At 40.5% G+C, this 17,118-nt stretch overlaps 1 protein-coding gene across 2 annotated transcripts in view; it reads left to right on the top strand.

Annotated features, from left to right (window-relative positions):
• adam12b (ADAM metallopeptidase domain 12b) overlaps positions 1 to 17,118 on the top strand; it is an 87,140-nt gene that overhangs the window by 37,182 nt on the left and 32,840 nt on the right. For both annotated transcript variants that reach the window (XM_063491819.1, XM_063491818.1), the window contains exons 5-11: positions 2,337 to 2,413; positions 3,062 to 3,251; positions 3,976 to 4,041; positions 4,814 to 4,885; positions 5,294 to 5,463; positions 5,944 to 6,028; positions 9,940 to 10,088. In XM_063491819.1, the coding sequence (XP_063347889.1) occupies positions 2,337 to 2,413; positions 3,062 to 3,251; positions 3,976 to 4,041; positions 4,814 to 4,885; positions 5,294 to 5,463; positions 5,944 to 6,028; positions 9,940 to 10,088 (809 nt within the window). The remainder of the gene's footprint in view (positions 1 to 2,336; positions 2,414 to 3,061; positions 3,252 to 3,975; positions 4,042 to 4,813; positions 4,886 to 5,293; positions 5,464 to 5,943; positions 6,029 to 9,939; positions 10,089 to 17,118) is intronic.

Here is a 17,118-nt window from a genome sequence, read left to right as displayed (position 1 = left end):
TACTTCTCAAGGCTTTTTAGTGCGACACATGGATGGTTGAAATCAGTTTATGTGGCTCAGGGGAAAAAAATAGCACAACTGATCCTTTATAAAAAGCTGTTTTGTTTTGTTTTTAACATAGTTCACAGCCTCTTGCCCTTTTTTCTGCCTAGTTGGATTGTGGACACTGGGGAGACTTTTTAACCAACTTCCCCACAGTTTAAACTTTTATCATTTAATCCTTCATTGGTGGATGTAAGAAGAATTCTAACAGACTGGAGACCTACAGTACCTGCTGAACAAGTGTTAACCATGATTCAGTGCCAATGAATGTGCTGTACTGAACCTGCATTTCTATATATTTTTCATATGCAAATGATTTAAAAACATTTGCTACTCTTCTAGCATGCAAGTCCACACCTATAAAACAAACCTGACCTGACCTCTAATTTAGGATGTAAATTGACTCCTTAAGCAGCTTAGCAGTGGGTCATTATTTCATGCTGTTTAACAAAACATTATTCAGTTCTTGTCTGTCTTTGGTTAGAATACTTAACTCAATTTGGACATCTCGTAGCTTCAGAAAAGAGTCGGAACAATGCAGTGCATGTCAGCTAACAACTTAAAGGAAATGAATAACTTAGATACCAAGAGGTTGACTGTGATTTACAGTCATGTGAAAAAGAAAGTTTTCACAGGGATTTATGTAGCACTGTGAATAAATAAGTACACCCATGATTCAAAGGCTTGTAGAACCAGCAATAACTCTTCTTTACAGTCTTGCTTCAGTTCATTGAGGTTCGTGGGTATTGGTTTATGCACAGCACACTTAAGGTCCTGCCCCAGCATTTCAGGTCGGGTGGAGGTCTGCACATTGACCATTGCAACACATTGATTCTTTTCTTTTTCAGCCATTCTGTTGTAGCTTTGCTGCACTGCTTGGGATCACTGCCCTGTTGCATGACCCACTTTCAAAGCTTTAGCTGTCACACAAATGGCCTCACGTTTGACTCTAGAACACTTTGGTATACAGAGGAATTCATGCTAAACTCAGCGACTGCAAAGCGCACAGGTCATGTGGGAAAAAAAAGCCCAAATCATCACCCATCCACCACTGTTTGCCAGCTGCTATGGGGTGTTTGTGCTGATATGCCGTGTTTGGTTTTCACCAAACACCGTAAGAAAACATCTCCACTTTGGTTTCAGATGTCCAAAGGATATTGTTCCATGTTTTTAACCTCTTAATGCTCAGCGTATTATATTTAATGCATCAGTTTTTAGATATCTGCATCATCAGTGTTATTTTTTTCCCCAAACACCTAAATAAATGAAATAATACAGTTTTAAGGAATAAGTTGCCAAAAAAATCCTGGATATATGAAATATGATACAAATTAAAGCTTAGTTAAAAAACTAAGTGAAAACTTTGTTTTTCATATGACCGTATTATCTGTTCTGTATTTTCATTTGAGTAATAGTCACTCAACACTTGCCTACAGCTGTAAAAACGTCAGAGACACAGAGACAGTCACTAACTGTACCTGATGTTATCCTTTGTAAAAGGTGAACCTAGCTAGGTCAAACACAGCCTGAGCACAGAGCCTTTATAGCTGTTCTATTTTTATCCTTAATCTAATGATTCTCAAATCCATTTCCACCTAGTTCATTACCTTGTAGTGAACTTGTTAAATGGGAGTTGCTTCACTTCATCTTTTTGTAAAAATCCCACCCCAGATTTCTTCCTACTGGAGTTCAGTATAGGGAATGAGAAATGGTCAGTGTAGTGGGGAATGACAGTTGATTTAAAAGGGCTGGAGTGCTACTAGACAGTAAATGGAGGTCTGTATTCCCTCTTAATGAGAGTCATTTCCTCTGTTCTCCTTGTGGTCAGACAACAGCGTTTTCACTGTTTCTGAGGAGCCTTAAATGTCCCCATTTCCTTCCACTAGAGCAGTCTGATGGATTAACGAAAGGCGAACAATTACCATGTTACTGTCACCTCCCATGCGTACCAATTTTTTCTGCTTTCTCTTCAACTTTATAGGTTGCATTAATTTTAAATGGCCTGTTTTTTATAGAGAGGGAGTGTAGACAGATTTCTTCAGAGCATGCTAATTTAAACGAACATGAGTTGGGACAGCATCAGCATAGTCCCAGTGTCTTTTGTACTGTATTGCTCTTTTGAAGTCAGGTAAGAGCTTCAGTACAGCGAGAGGAATGTGACAAGCTGCTTTCTTCTTCTGCTTTTTTTAGTATGACACATTTTATATCACACTTTGTTTCTTTAAAAGTGTTTCTTATTTCTAACATGTAAAGGGTTTTTTTTTTTGTTCACATTAAAAAAAACTCTCTTTTAGAATCACTGCTACTACCACGGGGAAGTGCAGGCGCATCCCAGCTCTGACGTTACCCTCAGTACCTGCTCAGGCCTTCGGTAAGAATCTCAGGCATCATTTTGCATTCAAGCAGCATCACTACACTGCCCTTTAAGTGCTATTTGCCACTCCAATGTTTATATTTACTTAAGTCGCTCAGCACAGCAGCCCATCTCTCTTAAGCCCTTAAGCGTGCTGTCAGTGAGTTGGTGTGACTCGTAGGAATTGGTGAAATGTCACACCTCATTGTCTTTACTCACGGTGGGATCCAGTAAATGTCTGGACTCATTTGGGCAGTAATTATAATCTTGCTGTTGCTACAAAATGAACCACAATCCAAAGTTTTATTTAAACTGAAGTATTAAGCATGCACATTTTCATCTATTCTGCTTAATCCAACAACAAGAAAGCATTTTGGGAATAGAAAATGTTAAGTTTCCCCATAAGGACCATTTAGATTTGTTTAGGTTATTAATGTGTGGTATATATTTCTGATCTGACATTAAAAGATGTGAGTCTTTAAAATTTTTTTGTCTTTTTCTCAAACAAAACAACATCTGGTTTTAGTAAAAGTGGGATTGCAGGAAAAGAGCTGGCCCAGTTGTTATGTATTCCATTAGAGAGAGCCCATTTAATCAAACTCTGCATTTGAGAGACTGGTCATGCTTTGAGGTTTTGTTTTGCGACTTATCCTGTTGTCTCCGCAGAGGCTTCATCGCACTTGAAAACAAGACATTTATCATCGAGCCTGTGTCTGGCGATGACACCGGAGTTCACTTCATTTACCGAGTGGAAGAGCTCAGACTGACCCCCGGAGCCTGCGGCCACAGCTTCAACACGTCCTCAGTTGCCTCTGAAAACCACATTGAAAGCCCCTTCAAGTCCTTCCACACAAGGGTGAGATTATTACTGGGTTTTTCTTTTTTATCACTGGATAAAGCAGCTCAGTGCTACATTATTGGTTTGCAGTTTTTCACCATTAAGCGAGTCTGAAGGTTAGGCCTATCATTGAACTGATTAAAGATAAATGGGCGTTTGACCAAGATGAGTATATTGGCAAGCATTCTTGTCTGGATGAGTTCCCTCAGGGTGTTGCCTTGGGTTTGACACTCATTTTATCAGCATTGAGAGCACAGAGTCAAGGGCTCACGCAGAAGGTTTGGCCAATGCTTTGCATTGAGCAGGTGCAGCATCCATCTGCCCCTATTTCCAAGCATTAAGAACTCTGTCTGACTCAGGAAGTGAAACTTACCTATATACAGTACTTAATTACCCCTGAGTGATAGATTATCTCATCTTTGGTTTTTTTTTTAAAGGAAATAGTTCTGAATATCAGTTGGGACAAAGCCTGATTTGCAGTGTTTTAGCCTGCAGGCTAAAACCAGATACCAGGATAGATACCAGGCTATATCTTTATATTTAGTGAACAGACGTTTAAGTGTTATCTTCTCATCTATCTCTTGGCAAGAATGTAAATACCTTTTTTTAGCTGTTGCAGTTTTTAAAGGTTCGTCTTAAGTCTTTTAAGTAGAAGCGGTAAGAAATGACAGAAATAGTGTCTTGATCTTCTACGCATTTCCTAATAACTGTCTAACTTTTCCCATCTTTGTTTTTATCACAGCATAAAAGGCATGCTCAGAAGACAACCAAATATGTCGAGCTGATCATTGTTGCAGACAACAGAGAGGTAATGCACCTACTTGCCTCTCTTCACAAATGCAGTTTTTGACCAGCAGAGACGACACACTGAAAGCCCACAATCCTTTTGTGGCATAAGCATGAGCTGTAGTAACTATGGAATAGATCCCACTGGAGCTGCAGAGAGGGATGAGTGTGCGACAAGCAGTGTGGTCTCTTTTCTGACAGGAAGTTCTTTTTTCAATTTCCCAGCAGAGCAGACAGGAAACGGGGAAAAACCATGTGGATAGTGAATAGTCTCCCATAAGCACTGAGGAGCTATTTGTGGGGCTTCCTCCTGACAGCCCTCTGCTAATGCCACTGACCTGAATGGGAGGAAAGGAAATGAAAGGAAGGATAAGGGATCAAGTATGTTGTTAGGCTTAGATATGCAGTCCAGCATCAGTGCAGTTGGATGCACAGAAGGGTAAAACTGGAAGGTCTGACTTGAGCTGCAATTTGGATCCAAAGCTTTGCAAGCTGTCGTATCTGCCAGCATACCTGCTCCCTGTGGCCATGCCATTCGCCTCTCTAACACTAGGAGATTTTTCTAGATCCAGATGGTCACAGCTTGACAACCTGCCCAACACGCAGAAAAATGTAGTGCCAGTGAATATTTCAAGCAACTCATTCATACAAATCACTGCTTTTCTGTGTCCTTTGTTGTGGTTTGAGGGTTTTTTTTCTATGTTCTGGAAATGATGGTCTCTTATGTCCTCATGAAACACTCACAATTTGCGAGTGTAATTTCTTCCACTGATTACATGCAATTTTGTTTTCAGTTTCAGAAACAAGGAAAGGACTTGGAGAAGGTGAAGCAGAGACTGGTAGAGATAGCCAATTATGTGGACAAGGTAAAACATCCTCCCCCCTTTGCACAGGAGGGATAAATCACCTTTTTAAAATAGAAATATTTTTGGCAGCAGAGATTAATGGCACGTCTGCGTGATATATTAATTTCCTACTAAAGCAGCTGACTTTAGTCTGCCTAACACCACTGCCTGAGCTGTGTCTCTATAGCTTACACGCTGCGTAGGCAGATAGATTTACTTTAAGGAAATGGCAAAGACATGATCTTATACTGTAAAAAAAAATAAGGCAACATGTGATTGATTAGGCTTGCTAGGATGAAAAGAATCATACATCAATTAATTGAGTGAACAAGGGTAAAACCCCATTAAACAGTCTCACTTATGTAACAGTCTTATGGACATTTGTGTTTTCTCCATGCTTTTCCATTCTTATTAAAATCTTCTGTGCAGTTCTACAGGGCCCTGAACATCCGGGTGGCCCTTGTGGGTCTGGAGGTGTGGAGCGACTCTGATAAATGTCCCATCACCCAAGATCCCTTCACCACCCTGCACGAGTTCTTAGACTGGAGGAAAGTCAAACTGCTTCCCCAGAAACCTCACGACAATGCTCAGCTTATAAGGTGGACATCTAAATTATTAAATGTAATCAGTCCAATATTTGCACCTAGACTGCATGATGTAGGGGTGAGACCACATACATCTACCAGGGCATGGACCCAAACAGAAATCAGGATTGAGATTTTCATCTGAATCCTTTCATATTTTCACATCAAGATTATATTTCCCTTTTTTTACTATTTCCATTTGGTGGTTAAGAAGATATGATAGCCTACCTGGTTATGTTAGGGCATAAATTCCTGGATTGAAAATGTAATGCATTTAATTTGTTAGTAGAATTTAACATTGCTGCTAACAAAAAGACAAACTGAAACAATTACATATTCTCCTGACAGGTGTGATATGATTGAACAATCATATCTGGCCTGATATTTGAAAAACGAATTGGTAAAATTGAAGCTTTTCACTTATACCATTACTATAAACATGTAACAGCAGTTTTCTCCTCTAAAAGTTCTGTCTCCTACTTCTCTCCTTGGCAGTGGGGTTTACTTCCAGGGCACCACCATTGGCATGGCACCCATTATGAGTATGTGCACTGCTGAGCAGTCTGGAGGTATTGTCATGGTGAGTGTAAAATCTTGCTACTACTCCCAGCATGCCTCCACCCTCCCTTTCCTCTGCGTAGCCTGATTGTATCAGTGTTGACATTGTTCAGATTCAGCAGGCTAACACAATCCAGCCCCGATTTACACAGAAAAGGTGTTCATTGTTTGCTGGAAGGGCACTTGCAGACAGGCCTGCCAGGAAGTCTTGCTTTAAAACATAATGACATTTGTGTTGGCCCTCCCTTACATTAACATTACCACAAACATCAGCTTGCACATAACAATATGTAAAATGTGTACTCTTAGAAGGATTGCTCTGCAGGCACGCACACTGTTGCTATTTGAAGTCTAACAGTCGTGCAATCAATCTTTTGCACTGCAACTCAAATGCCTCTTTCAGACCCACATGTTAAACTGGCTTTCTGTCAAGGTCAGCATTCATCAAACAACAATCCGTCATAAAATTCTTCTAAAGCTGGACAGGTACCGCAAGCTTTGGTGACCTGGTGTTTCGATCACAAATGGAAAGAAATTCAGTGATACCAGTGGCTAAATGTCAGTTCAGCTACTGGAATGAAAGAGAGGACAGTTATCAATGAGGGAACATGAGTAAAGGTGGGCAGAAGGTTAAACCGATGCTGCTCTTTTATGTGGTAATTACTAGACGTTTTCAGTGTGACTCTCCAGTTTATCAGTGATGTGTGTGGAGCTACAGCACAGTGGAGTTTCTGTTTGCAATGACAAGCAGGGGTCACTCCTGAATGAGTCCAGTGCAGGCTGAAAGTTCACTTTCTATCTATATAGCACCAAATCACAACAGCATTTGCCACAAGGTGCTGTGAATCATTCTGTTAAAGAGAAACACTAACAATCAGGTGATCCGCTATAAGCAACCATTAGGTGATGGTGGGAAGGAAAAACTCCCCTTTAACAGGAAGACACCATCCATCAGAAGCAGACTCGGCGAGGGGCAGCCATCTGCTGTGACTGTTGGTGATGGGATAGAGAAAAAACAAAGGATAGCATAAAGAGACAGGACAAAATACAAACTATGTGAGAGAAAAGAAAAAACTTAATGGCATTCTCACCTGGGGAATGAAAAGAGTCAAGTGGAGTCAAGTCAATGCTCAGTGTATCGTAGGAGGCCTAAGTCTATAGCAACCTAATTAAGGGATGAGTCAGGGTCACCTGATCCAGCCCTAACTATATGCTTTATCAAAAAGAAAAGTTTGGGTGGGTGCCTGTCTCCTGAATCCAAACTGGGAGCTGTTTCCAGAGGAGAGGGGCCTGATAGCTACGTTTAAAACCTCCAGGAACCACGAGAAAGCCTGCAGTCTGACAGCAAGGTGCTCTATTGGGGTAATACGGTACTAAGAGGTATTTAAGATTGTTGATTGATTATTCAAGGCCTTGTATGTGGGGAGAAGGATTTTAAATTAATTTCCAGAGCTAACAGGGTGCCAATGAAGAGAAGCCAGTTGCTAGTAGAATTGGTGGGGCACAGGATTAAATCAAAGGACCTCGACTTTCGAACAGAACCGCATTTACATTTTTATGTGATGAATTGATCTATCTGTGAGTGAATGTCAGCTCTTGCACAGCATGCATTTGAATCAAAAATTCATTTTTACCCACGACTGTGTCGCACCCCTGGTGCACTGAATTTCGACACGTAGTAAATTAGCCGCCTGTTAGGCTCCTCTGCCTTTTACAGCACTTGATATCCGCGCCAAATCACAAAGCGGTTATCATCCCAGTGCCATTATGCCTCATCCCAGATGTGTCCCCCATTAATGGAGATGTTTTCCTCTGGCCGTGGCCGTACTGAGGATTCTCCAGATGTTTGGTTTCCCCATCACTTACATACAGCAGATGGTCTGGACCAAGATTAAAGGGCCACGTAAGCAGTTAGGGGACAGTAAGAGGAGATGAACTGTTTCTCAAACCGTACGCTACAATGTATTAATCTTCCTCAGTGCAGCCTCACTTTTTTGTTTTAGCACAATGCTATATTTTTTTTCTTCCTAAGTCTTTTTGTAAATGATTTTTATGTGGTACAGTATTGTCGTCTGAGAGTTATTTTCACGCCCATCATAGCATTTCTTGGTTGCAACCATCTCCACAAATTCTCACCATCACAACAGCAGCTCGTAGCAGCTTCAAAGTAATGGCTGTGGCTGTTAACTCTGATATTACACTTTTTTTGTGAGGGAGCACTCAGCTATGAATTACACGTACACACACACACACACACACACAGTGTAGATGCACTAACCCACTGGTAAACATGACAGTAGCAAAGGAAAGTTTTCCCATCCTTGCTGTGAAAAAGCAGGGTGCAGCTCCCCACGATGCTGATCTTTAATCACAGCAGGAAGTGGTTCGTCTTGTCCTTAACATTGACATATGACCTTGTCCTCAAGGGAAGCATGACATTTTCTCATATAAGCTGCATGGCAGAGAACCATGGTAAGATGCACAGTAGTAAATGGGCAGCCTTTCTCTCCTTCCTTATTTTTTCCTTGAGGTTTGCTTAATTACAAATTCTGAATCTTGCACATTAACACACAGACATTTCAAGGAATATTACAAAATTCATCGCTGGTGTTTTATCTGTTGTCACAGATATTTCTGTATTTTCTTTTAGTTTAAACATTTATCCTAACATTTCTTTCCCATTTCAAGCACTCCTCATGGCAGAAGTTGGATTAACCAATTTGCTTGCTCAATTCTCTGGTTGCACAGCATATTGAGATACTGGAGGTTTGTGCGTAGGCTCATCTGCAGCCAGCAGTCACCTACATTACTTATCTCTGTGTAAACCTGCAGAGAGGTTAATGTATTGCTTGGCATTAGTGGCACTCATACATAGGCATGCAGTGAGGAATCTGTATTCAGAGTCACAGCTGGAAAAAAATGCATGATACAGTCGGTGATTTTTCTCTTATTTTTTCTACCTTTGGGCAGAGTCAGGCGAACTGTTTTCTCTTTGTTTTCCTTCTTTATGCAAAATAAAGCTTATGAGTTACTGTTGCTTATATCATGTGTACTATACATTCATGAGATTGATATCAGTGTTTTTTTTTCTTTTGTGTAACTCTTTCTAACAGAAAGAAACATAATGGTAATATCAGTTTCATTTTTCAGATAACATTGTGAGAAATGTATGCTGCTCATTAGTCTGTGTATGAAAATGTGTCTGTTTTGCGCTGAATGAAAGGAGATTGTCAAAACCTGTTAGTGATTTTCTTTTTTCTTTATTTTGTTACAGTTTGCTGAAAATGATGTATTTTATCTAACAGCAGAAGTTTGGCAAAATAATAACACATTTTGATTGTAGTCATTTGTCATTGTTTACTACCATTCCCGTTCACCTTGGCACACATGCTTTATACACTACACTGACTTAATATCTCGGTTACCCTCCAAATGCCCCCCATCTCTGTCTGGCTCTTCCCACCAAGTCTGTCTATAAAACTAGCAGAAAGTGAAACTTCCCCCTCTTTCGCGCGTGTCATTCTCCATCTCCGTCTCCCTTGTCTCGCTTATCAATGCAGCACCAAGTCATACAGAGATAGGTTTATAGGGGCTTCCTGCAGAAGCTGTCTCCACTGGCAGCAGGTATGATTGGGTCTGCAGGGGTAGTGGAATGGCAGATGAATTCAGGCCTCCATGAGGAGAATGAATAATAGGAGAAGGACAAAAGGAGCAAGGTGGACAGTTACTGTTTTTTGAATCTGCAGCCTAAAAACGGTCTTCTTTGACAACTCTCCTCTCTTCTTTGCTTTTTTTGTGAGGGATAATTCACTTCAGTTCACTTTTTTGTTGTTTTTCTTCGCTTATAGCTTCCCTAAATAACTTCACGCATAGTCAAACGCACGAAATTGCACACATTTACCATGTTGGATTCACTTTTTTTGTCCATTATAGGATCACTCCGACAACCCGCTGGGTGCAGCCGTGACTTTAGCACATGAGCTGGGTCACAATTTTGGCATGAACCATGACACCCCAGAGCGCGGCTGCGGCTGCAGGATGACCGTTGATCGCGGAGGCTGCATCATGACCCCCTCCACAGGGTAAGATTTTTGCCACCTTTTTTACTTTAATTGGGTTTTTTTAATCCTCAGTTGTATTACAATGCTACACTTGCATTTAGATTGTAGCTTTAAGCTGATTTGTCCTGCCAAAATTCATATGACATGTTTTTTCCCCTGCACCTGCATTTATCCATCTAGACTGTTTTGCTTGAGAAGCCCAGTTATTCTACAGTTATTCACTGTAGGAATGTCTGCCTTCTCTTGAGTGTAATGGAAAGAGATAGTACTTGCCTTGTATTTCACCAAGTGCCAATAAAAATACTTTTAAACATCTCAGCGGCAATGTCTTTTTTTTTTTCGAGAAATCATGACCTAGTTACTCAAAAAGCAAAAAAAAGAAAACTCGTGAGCAGTTTCATGTAGGAACTATTTTCTTTCTGTTGTCTACATACACCAACCTAAAGAAGTTTGGGGCTAGCTTACATCAGCGCTCGGCTGTGGGGGCGAGGAGTGGGGGTTAATGTTTACATCCTGTCACGCTTAAACTAGGAAGAGCCTTTCAGCGTGAGGATATGGGCTCTTTCTTCTGCACAGTGATGTTTGGCGTATTGTTCAATAAAAGAGAAAACGGTTCCGACATGAAGCTCCTCACAGCAAAGTTTGTGTATTTTATTTTTTCGTAACCGAGTCATGATTTCTGGAAATAAGCCCTGCTGCTGAGGGTTTGTGTTGTGGTGGTTTTTTTCATGTATTTTTGGCACCACAACTTTGAATCCCATTTAGTTCAATAGTATCAAGAGAAGGCAGACATTTCCACAGCAGATATTCTCAAAGCTGGGCAACTGACACCAAAATAATCTAAATGGATAAATATTGTTAAAGGCCAGGAGGTAAAATATGTCAAACTGATTTGTGGTTTAACTGTCCACTTACAGTTTAAGTGTTCATTCTGTCGTGTTCTCTGACAAATTAGTTTTTGAAAACGTGGCTTTTAATTTGAAAAAACACAAATTTAGATAAACTTTTAAAATTGGGACTTGGGTTTTTGCTGTCTGTTGTGGCCACGGCTGGGATACGAGATCAAAATGTTTATCAGCCTAACTTCTTTTGTACCTGAACCAATCACAAAGCATTCACTGCACTACTTGCATGGGTGGGATCGTTTTCATCTGTACATGATGCTCCATTGTTTATAAGTTGATGAATGAGAAAAGGTTTAAATCACATCCACAGAGAGACACACATGCACACACTTTGGCCTGAGACTAGAGCAGCTGCTCTAGCATTCTGCTCGTGTTGCCTGGGTCACTGAGATAACAGAGCTGCTGCAAGAGATGGACTCTGTGACTGTTAGTAAACAGCGAGTAGATAAGGCGAACCCAGAGCTCAATACCAGATTTCACCCTTGGTCTGGTGCCAGTCTGGTTTGTCTGATGGTGAATCCCGCAAGCCACAGATGAATCAGCATGAATTCCACAACACTGTGAAGAAGACAAAACCCTGAAATGCATCAAAACTGTTATTATTCAAATATTCTTATAGAGTTTCCAAACTACAAACAAACAAAAAAAACTAAAATAAACCCACATGCCGACAATGACCCAATCTGTTGCACACATTATCTCTGGGGGAGTTAAATCATACACACATGGGGCTGTGGATTTGTCCGTGGAGAATATTGCAGGAAAGGTTGCCAAGCCTTATAAAACATGTGCTGTTGAAGCTTAAAATTAGATTCAGATAAACTTTGAAATGCTTTTTTTACAGCACACAGAACAGCAATATTCTGCCCTCCCCCATTACCTCACACTGAAAGGGCATTAGGAAGGGATGGTTTAATATGGGTATAATCACAGCTAACAATTGCAGCAAAGGGCAGCATAAACACAAGAAAAGTCAAGAAATTGAATAAAAACTGCAGGTGGATAAATGGATGACAACATAAAACAGAAAGATTAAGTAAACACAGTTATTTGCAGTTTGTCGTGTATTTCAAATTGCATTAACAGCAATGTGCTAAGACAGGAGAAACTGGGGATCTGAGTTTCAAGCAACAAGCACATTAGGATGAATTTTTGTCTATATAATTTTACTGGCACTTGTTTTGACCTTTTGTCATTAAAAACTAAGCCAAAAAGTATTTCAAATAATTTCTAGAACTAAGCAGACAAGAAGAAACAAACTACAGACAAAAAAATACATGAAATCTGATAACAGGCAAACAAATAATATAACTTGTATAATGTTTGCCAGAACTGTTCCCAGAAAACTTGAATGACCTCTTACCATATAAATTGAAAGGAGGGAGAAGTTGTCAAAAACATTGCATTCGTGCAACCTCTGGCCTCATCCTGCTGTTTCGTGCTACAACATCTATTAGAGCGAAACATTTTAATGCAATCCAAGCATCAATGCATTTTTGTAGGGTGGTCATGCCAGACCCCAGCATACTGACAACATCTTCTAGTGATGTCATGCAGAGAATTTCAGAAAATTAGCATACCGCATTTTCTAAAAAAATAAATAACTTAATTAAGCACAGCCCCCTTATCAGCACTCTGTTACTTAATTCTGAGATTAGACACATTAGTAGTTGAGAGTGATGATCAGTGACCTTTTACTCTGTTACCCACTCCTCTGTTTGCCAACCATGTGGAAAAAATGCACACGCCTTGATCCGCTGACATTTTGCATGCCGATTTTGTGTTGATACACTGACACAATGTATCAATATTTAGCTTTAAAAATAATAATGTAACAGTGGCGCCCTATGAAGCGTGTCCATGAACACTTGTCAAAAAAATTAAGGGAACAGTTTATCACAGGATAACACAAAGCCAGTTAAACTGCAGGGACCTATTTCATCTGCTTTGGTGTAAGTGAAGGTGACAGCAGGTGCGCTGGACATGCAACAACAAGACCCCAGAAAGAAAATGGTTTTACAGACCATGTTTTCTCCTTATCTCTTCTGACTGATTTTCTCTAGTTTTGCATTTTTGGTAGTGTCCTTGTCAGTAGTCGTAGCATAAGATAGTACCTGGAGCCCATTCAGGTTGCACAAGTTGTCAAGCACCTATACATGCTGAAATAAGGTTTGCTGTGTCTCCCAGTCTAATCTTACGCATGAGGAGGAGACACCAGGAGACAGACCCTTGCATGAGGAGCCCAGAGAAGGACCAATATCTGCTCCTTTGTATGTCTGGGGGTACTTTCATTTGCACCAAAGCAACGGATTAAATGGGTGTGTTACCAACTGGACAGGCTGATGCCCCAGACGTTTAACTGACTCTGTGTGATGATCAAGCTCATAAGTGTTCACTTAATTTTTTTTTGTAGTTTATTTTATTTTCTGGGCTAAATCTATTCAGCCACCAAAAAAAAGATGAGATTAGGTTAAAACGTGACTTCTAAAAGAAGACATCCCAGGGTGCCGCTTTAGTTTGCCGGGCCGAGTAGGCAACCCAAATCCCACAAGGCCACCGCAGAGGCCCTGAGATGTTCTCTGCATGTTATTCCCCTGCTCTCTACCCTTCCTTTCCTTTTTGCATCACTGTCCTGTTCAGCAAAAATTACCCCAAAATACATCTTAAAATAAATGACAACCAAATTTTCCTAAAAAGTTAAAAATTGTGTTCTTTATAGGATTTTATAAAAAACCTGAATTAACCAGCTTTCACCTTATCTGCCTAATTTAATGTGAATTCATTGCCCAAACAAAGTAAAGAACTAACTATTAGCTAAAGAGCTCAAGATTCTCCTATTTTTGGTGGAGACCAAACTTTAGCTAAAAGGAGAGGACGTGTTGAGTCGCCTTGTTACCTTCTCCAAATAAATGTTGCTCTCCACGTGCTGGCTAGAAATGTTTAGGATCATCAGTATTGTGTTTCTTATTATTCTGCTCCTTCCAAAACCAAAACTGCATAAGTGCTTCAAACTCATAAAAAGTTTCTACATAGACTCCAATTAATTTGCATGTAATATTAAGGGTGATTAACTCTGTTGCCTACACAGCATTTCTGTCCCGACAGTATCTGTTCTGCAGCATCTGTCTCTGCTCGTAGTCTGAAGTTTGTCATGGGAAACGTTTTGCCAGCGTTTGCGAGCCTGCTTCGAATATAAAAATGATGAAGTTACCCAAGTTCAAGCTTGACTTAGCGGGCTATCTCCTAAATTGAATTTCCTAAACTATCAGCCCAAATTCAGTTTCCTGTTGACAAAACCAATAATTTCACAAACCAATCTAGATCTCATTTCCCCCCATCAAAGATCTGGTTTTGTTTTTTAATATTAGCAGCCTCCTTTGACCCTTAGTTCATATGCCTCCAGAATGTTAAGCACATCATTGTAAAGCAGTGTAGGCTGTTTGACTGTGTGTTTGGGATAGTCTCATGTTAGACTTGCTAATGGAGGAGAAGACAGGCTGCATCTAAATGACGTGATTATCAGTGACGCTGCCAGCTGCAATCAGGGCCAGGGCACACAGAGAGAGATCCGCAGAGAGGTGCTTTATGCATGGATAGACGGGCGGAGCAGGAGAGCTGCGGTTTCATTTGTCTTTTATCTCCCTCAGTGGCAAAGCAAGAAGGGAAGCACAAAAAGAGATAGAGGTGAGCTCAAAAGACAAACATTAAAAAGATGACAATGAAGGAATTATTTTGGGTAAACATGAAAACCAGTGACGGGCTTTTGAGCCATAGAGACTGGCCGTGGGAGATTTGTGTCTTAACAAGTGAAACTCTGAGGTGCTGAGGAGAGGAGAGTTTTACATGGACGTTTTGAAGCAGGGGTGTCTTCTTTAGAAATTGAGCCAAGAGTTGCATCATATGAACGTGGACAGAAAGCTCAGAAGTACTTTCCTGTGTCTATATGTGTAACTTGGTAGACTGATGAAGCACAGCAGGGGTACTGTGGCTGGATTTTGAGGCCAAGAGGTGACTGCTTTGTCAAGATAATACGAAGGACCTTGTGTGACTTTTGTCACTCTCTTATAAGTAGAAGAGTCCAAAACTGGGGTGAAGTGGGACAGTACAGAAAATCTGAAGAAAGAGAGAGAAAGCTGGTAAGAGTGCTAGTGGGTAAATGTAGGAAGTGTGGCTTGTGCTTTGTTTGTTTTCGGGATTTTTAATCACAGTAGGCTCCGTCTGGAGTAGCAGCTTAACATTTCCCAAAAGGTCAAACATGTCTCTCCTGTTTAGCCTGGGCTAAATGCATGTCAGTCTGCAATGCAGTTTAGGAGAGCAGCAGAGACAGTCCAGTGTCAGTCAAAGGCCCCATAAACAGTAGAGCCCTTCATAGCCTTCATTTAATCAGTGCCTCTTCCATCTACAGACCTTCCTAAGTCCAGCACCTGACTGACATTTCCTCATCCTCTCAACCTTCTTACATGATCAGGCAGGAATCATCCGCTCACCACCTTCCAAAAAAAGCTCCTTCATGTACTAAAGATGGTCTACCTTTAACTCACTACAGTGTCGAACCATTTTGTAACTCAGAATGAAAAAAGCTGCAATTTTTGCTCCTTTTCTTGCCTTTTAAGTGAGCAATTTTTTTGTGTTAAAGGTTTCCAGCAGGTTTTACTGGAAGTCAGGCAAGCATTCACACCGTATTAGATCTCATCTCGATTAAAATCTTCTTAGACTAATCAGCTTGTGTGCCATTTTGGAATCTTTTAATTATAAAAGGGTAGTTTAAAATGCTTTATATGCAATCAGTAAACTCAGTTTTTCAGGAATTCTCATGTAAAGTAGCAATCATATCATTTTTGCAGCCATGTATAAATCAGCCAGCCTGATTGCTCAAGTCCGACAGAAATCTAATCGGTATGCACTGTGCAGCGGTCGCCAGGAATCCTTTGGCCTGGCTAATTTCGAAGCACCAATTTTGTGCTATTAAGTTGCATTATTGGGAAAGTAGGCTTTATTCATTTTGGAGCTAGAGCCTTACTGGGTTAAAAAAAAATGTGACATGTCAATTTGTCGTGTCAATTTGCTGCTTTAGTTTTGACAATTCTCTGTACTTTCATCGAGTTTGACACTCTGCAAGATCAGTCTCATGAAATCTGTGTCAGACTGTGCTACCAGATAGTGCGGTGGTGAATGACATGGCGAATTGTGCTAGAAATAATGAGGAAGTGGTGAAGACATGGATTTTTCTGCCAGTTTTGAATCTGTTTGGTTTATATAAAACGTGGTGCTTATGATCCGTTATGCTGAGCAGCGTCGTCTGTCGTTGTAATTGGTCGTTTTACGCTGTGTTCTGATTGGATGGTTTGTAGACATGGAGCGTAGCAGCATTCACATTGGGATTATTTGGCTCTAAATTTCTGACTGCGTCTTGACTTTTGCTGCAGGCTGTCTTTAGTCAGCAAATCAGCCATCCTTGGACGTATCTTCCAGTGTAATCAGGAGTCGCTGTTTTGGATTTCCAGCCATAGATTTTGCTACATTTCTCTCACGAATGAAAACCTGCACTTCAAACAGGCTTAGACCACACAGTAAGGGGGGAAGTTTATTCCCCAGGCTTTTTAGAAATGCAACACTAAATCACTGTGGTGCATCTCTACGTCAATCCAGTGTTTCACTTGATAAGTGGGTCTGTCACTCATGTTATGCATAAGGCAGATCACTGGATCACGTACATCATTAAGTCCTCTAAGTACCGAGTGACTGAACACTGATGAGTGGAGGAAGGAAGGGTAAAGAAGTTCTGCACTAGATTCATGCTTTATTCATGTACAGCATGCTCACACATTTAGTGCCTGCAGATAAACTGTTACCACCTGGAGAAACGGGAAAATCTTAATTTGCTACTTTTTTTTTACCTTCTAATCTTTCAATGCTTTGTTTATATATACAGTTTGTTTACCTGCAGTCAAAGGGCAAGAGTTAAAAGGCCGATTGCATAAACTGGCTTTTACTTAGCTTGGCCTTGATTACTAAGATGATCTTTGCTAGTTCCAGTCTTTTAAATGAGTAGAGTAACACGTGTGACCATGGCAGTCACCTGGCACTGTGTACCGTCTTGCTAATTTGTCATATCTGATTTGCAGTGACTGTGGAGGATCAAAATA

The sequence above is a fragment of the Pelmatolapia mariae genome, linkage group LG13, assembly GCF_036321145.2.
Source record: "Pelmatolapia mariae isolate MD_Pm_ZW linkage group LG13, Pm_UMD_F_2, whole genome shotgun sequence".
NCBI lineage: Eukaryota > Metazoa > Chordata > Actinopteri > Cichliformes > Cichlidae > Pelmatolapia > Pelmatolapia mariae.
Note: the sequence above shows the minus strand (reverse complement) of the source record. Positions and strands in the feature narration are given on the sequence as shown.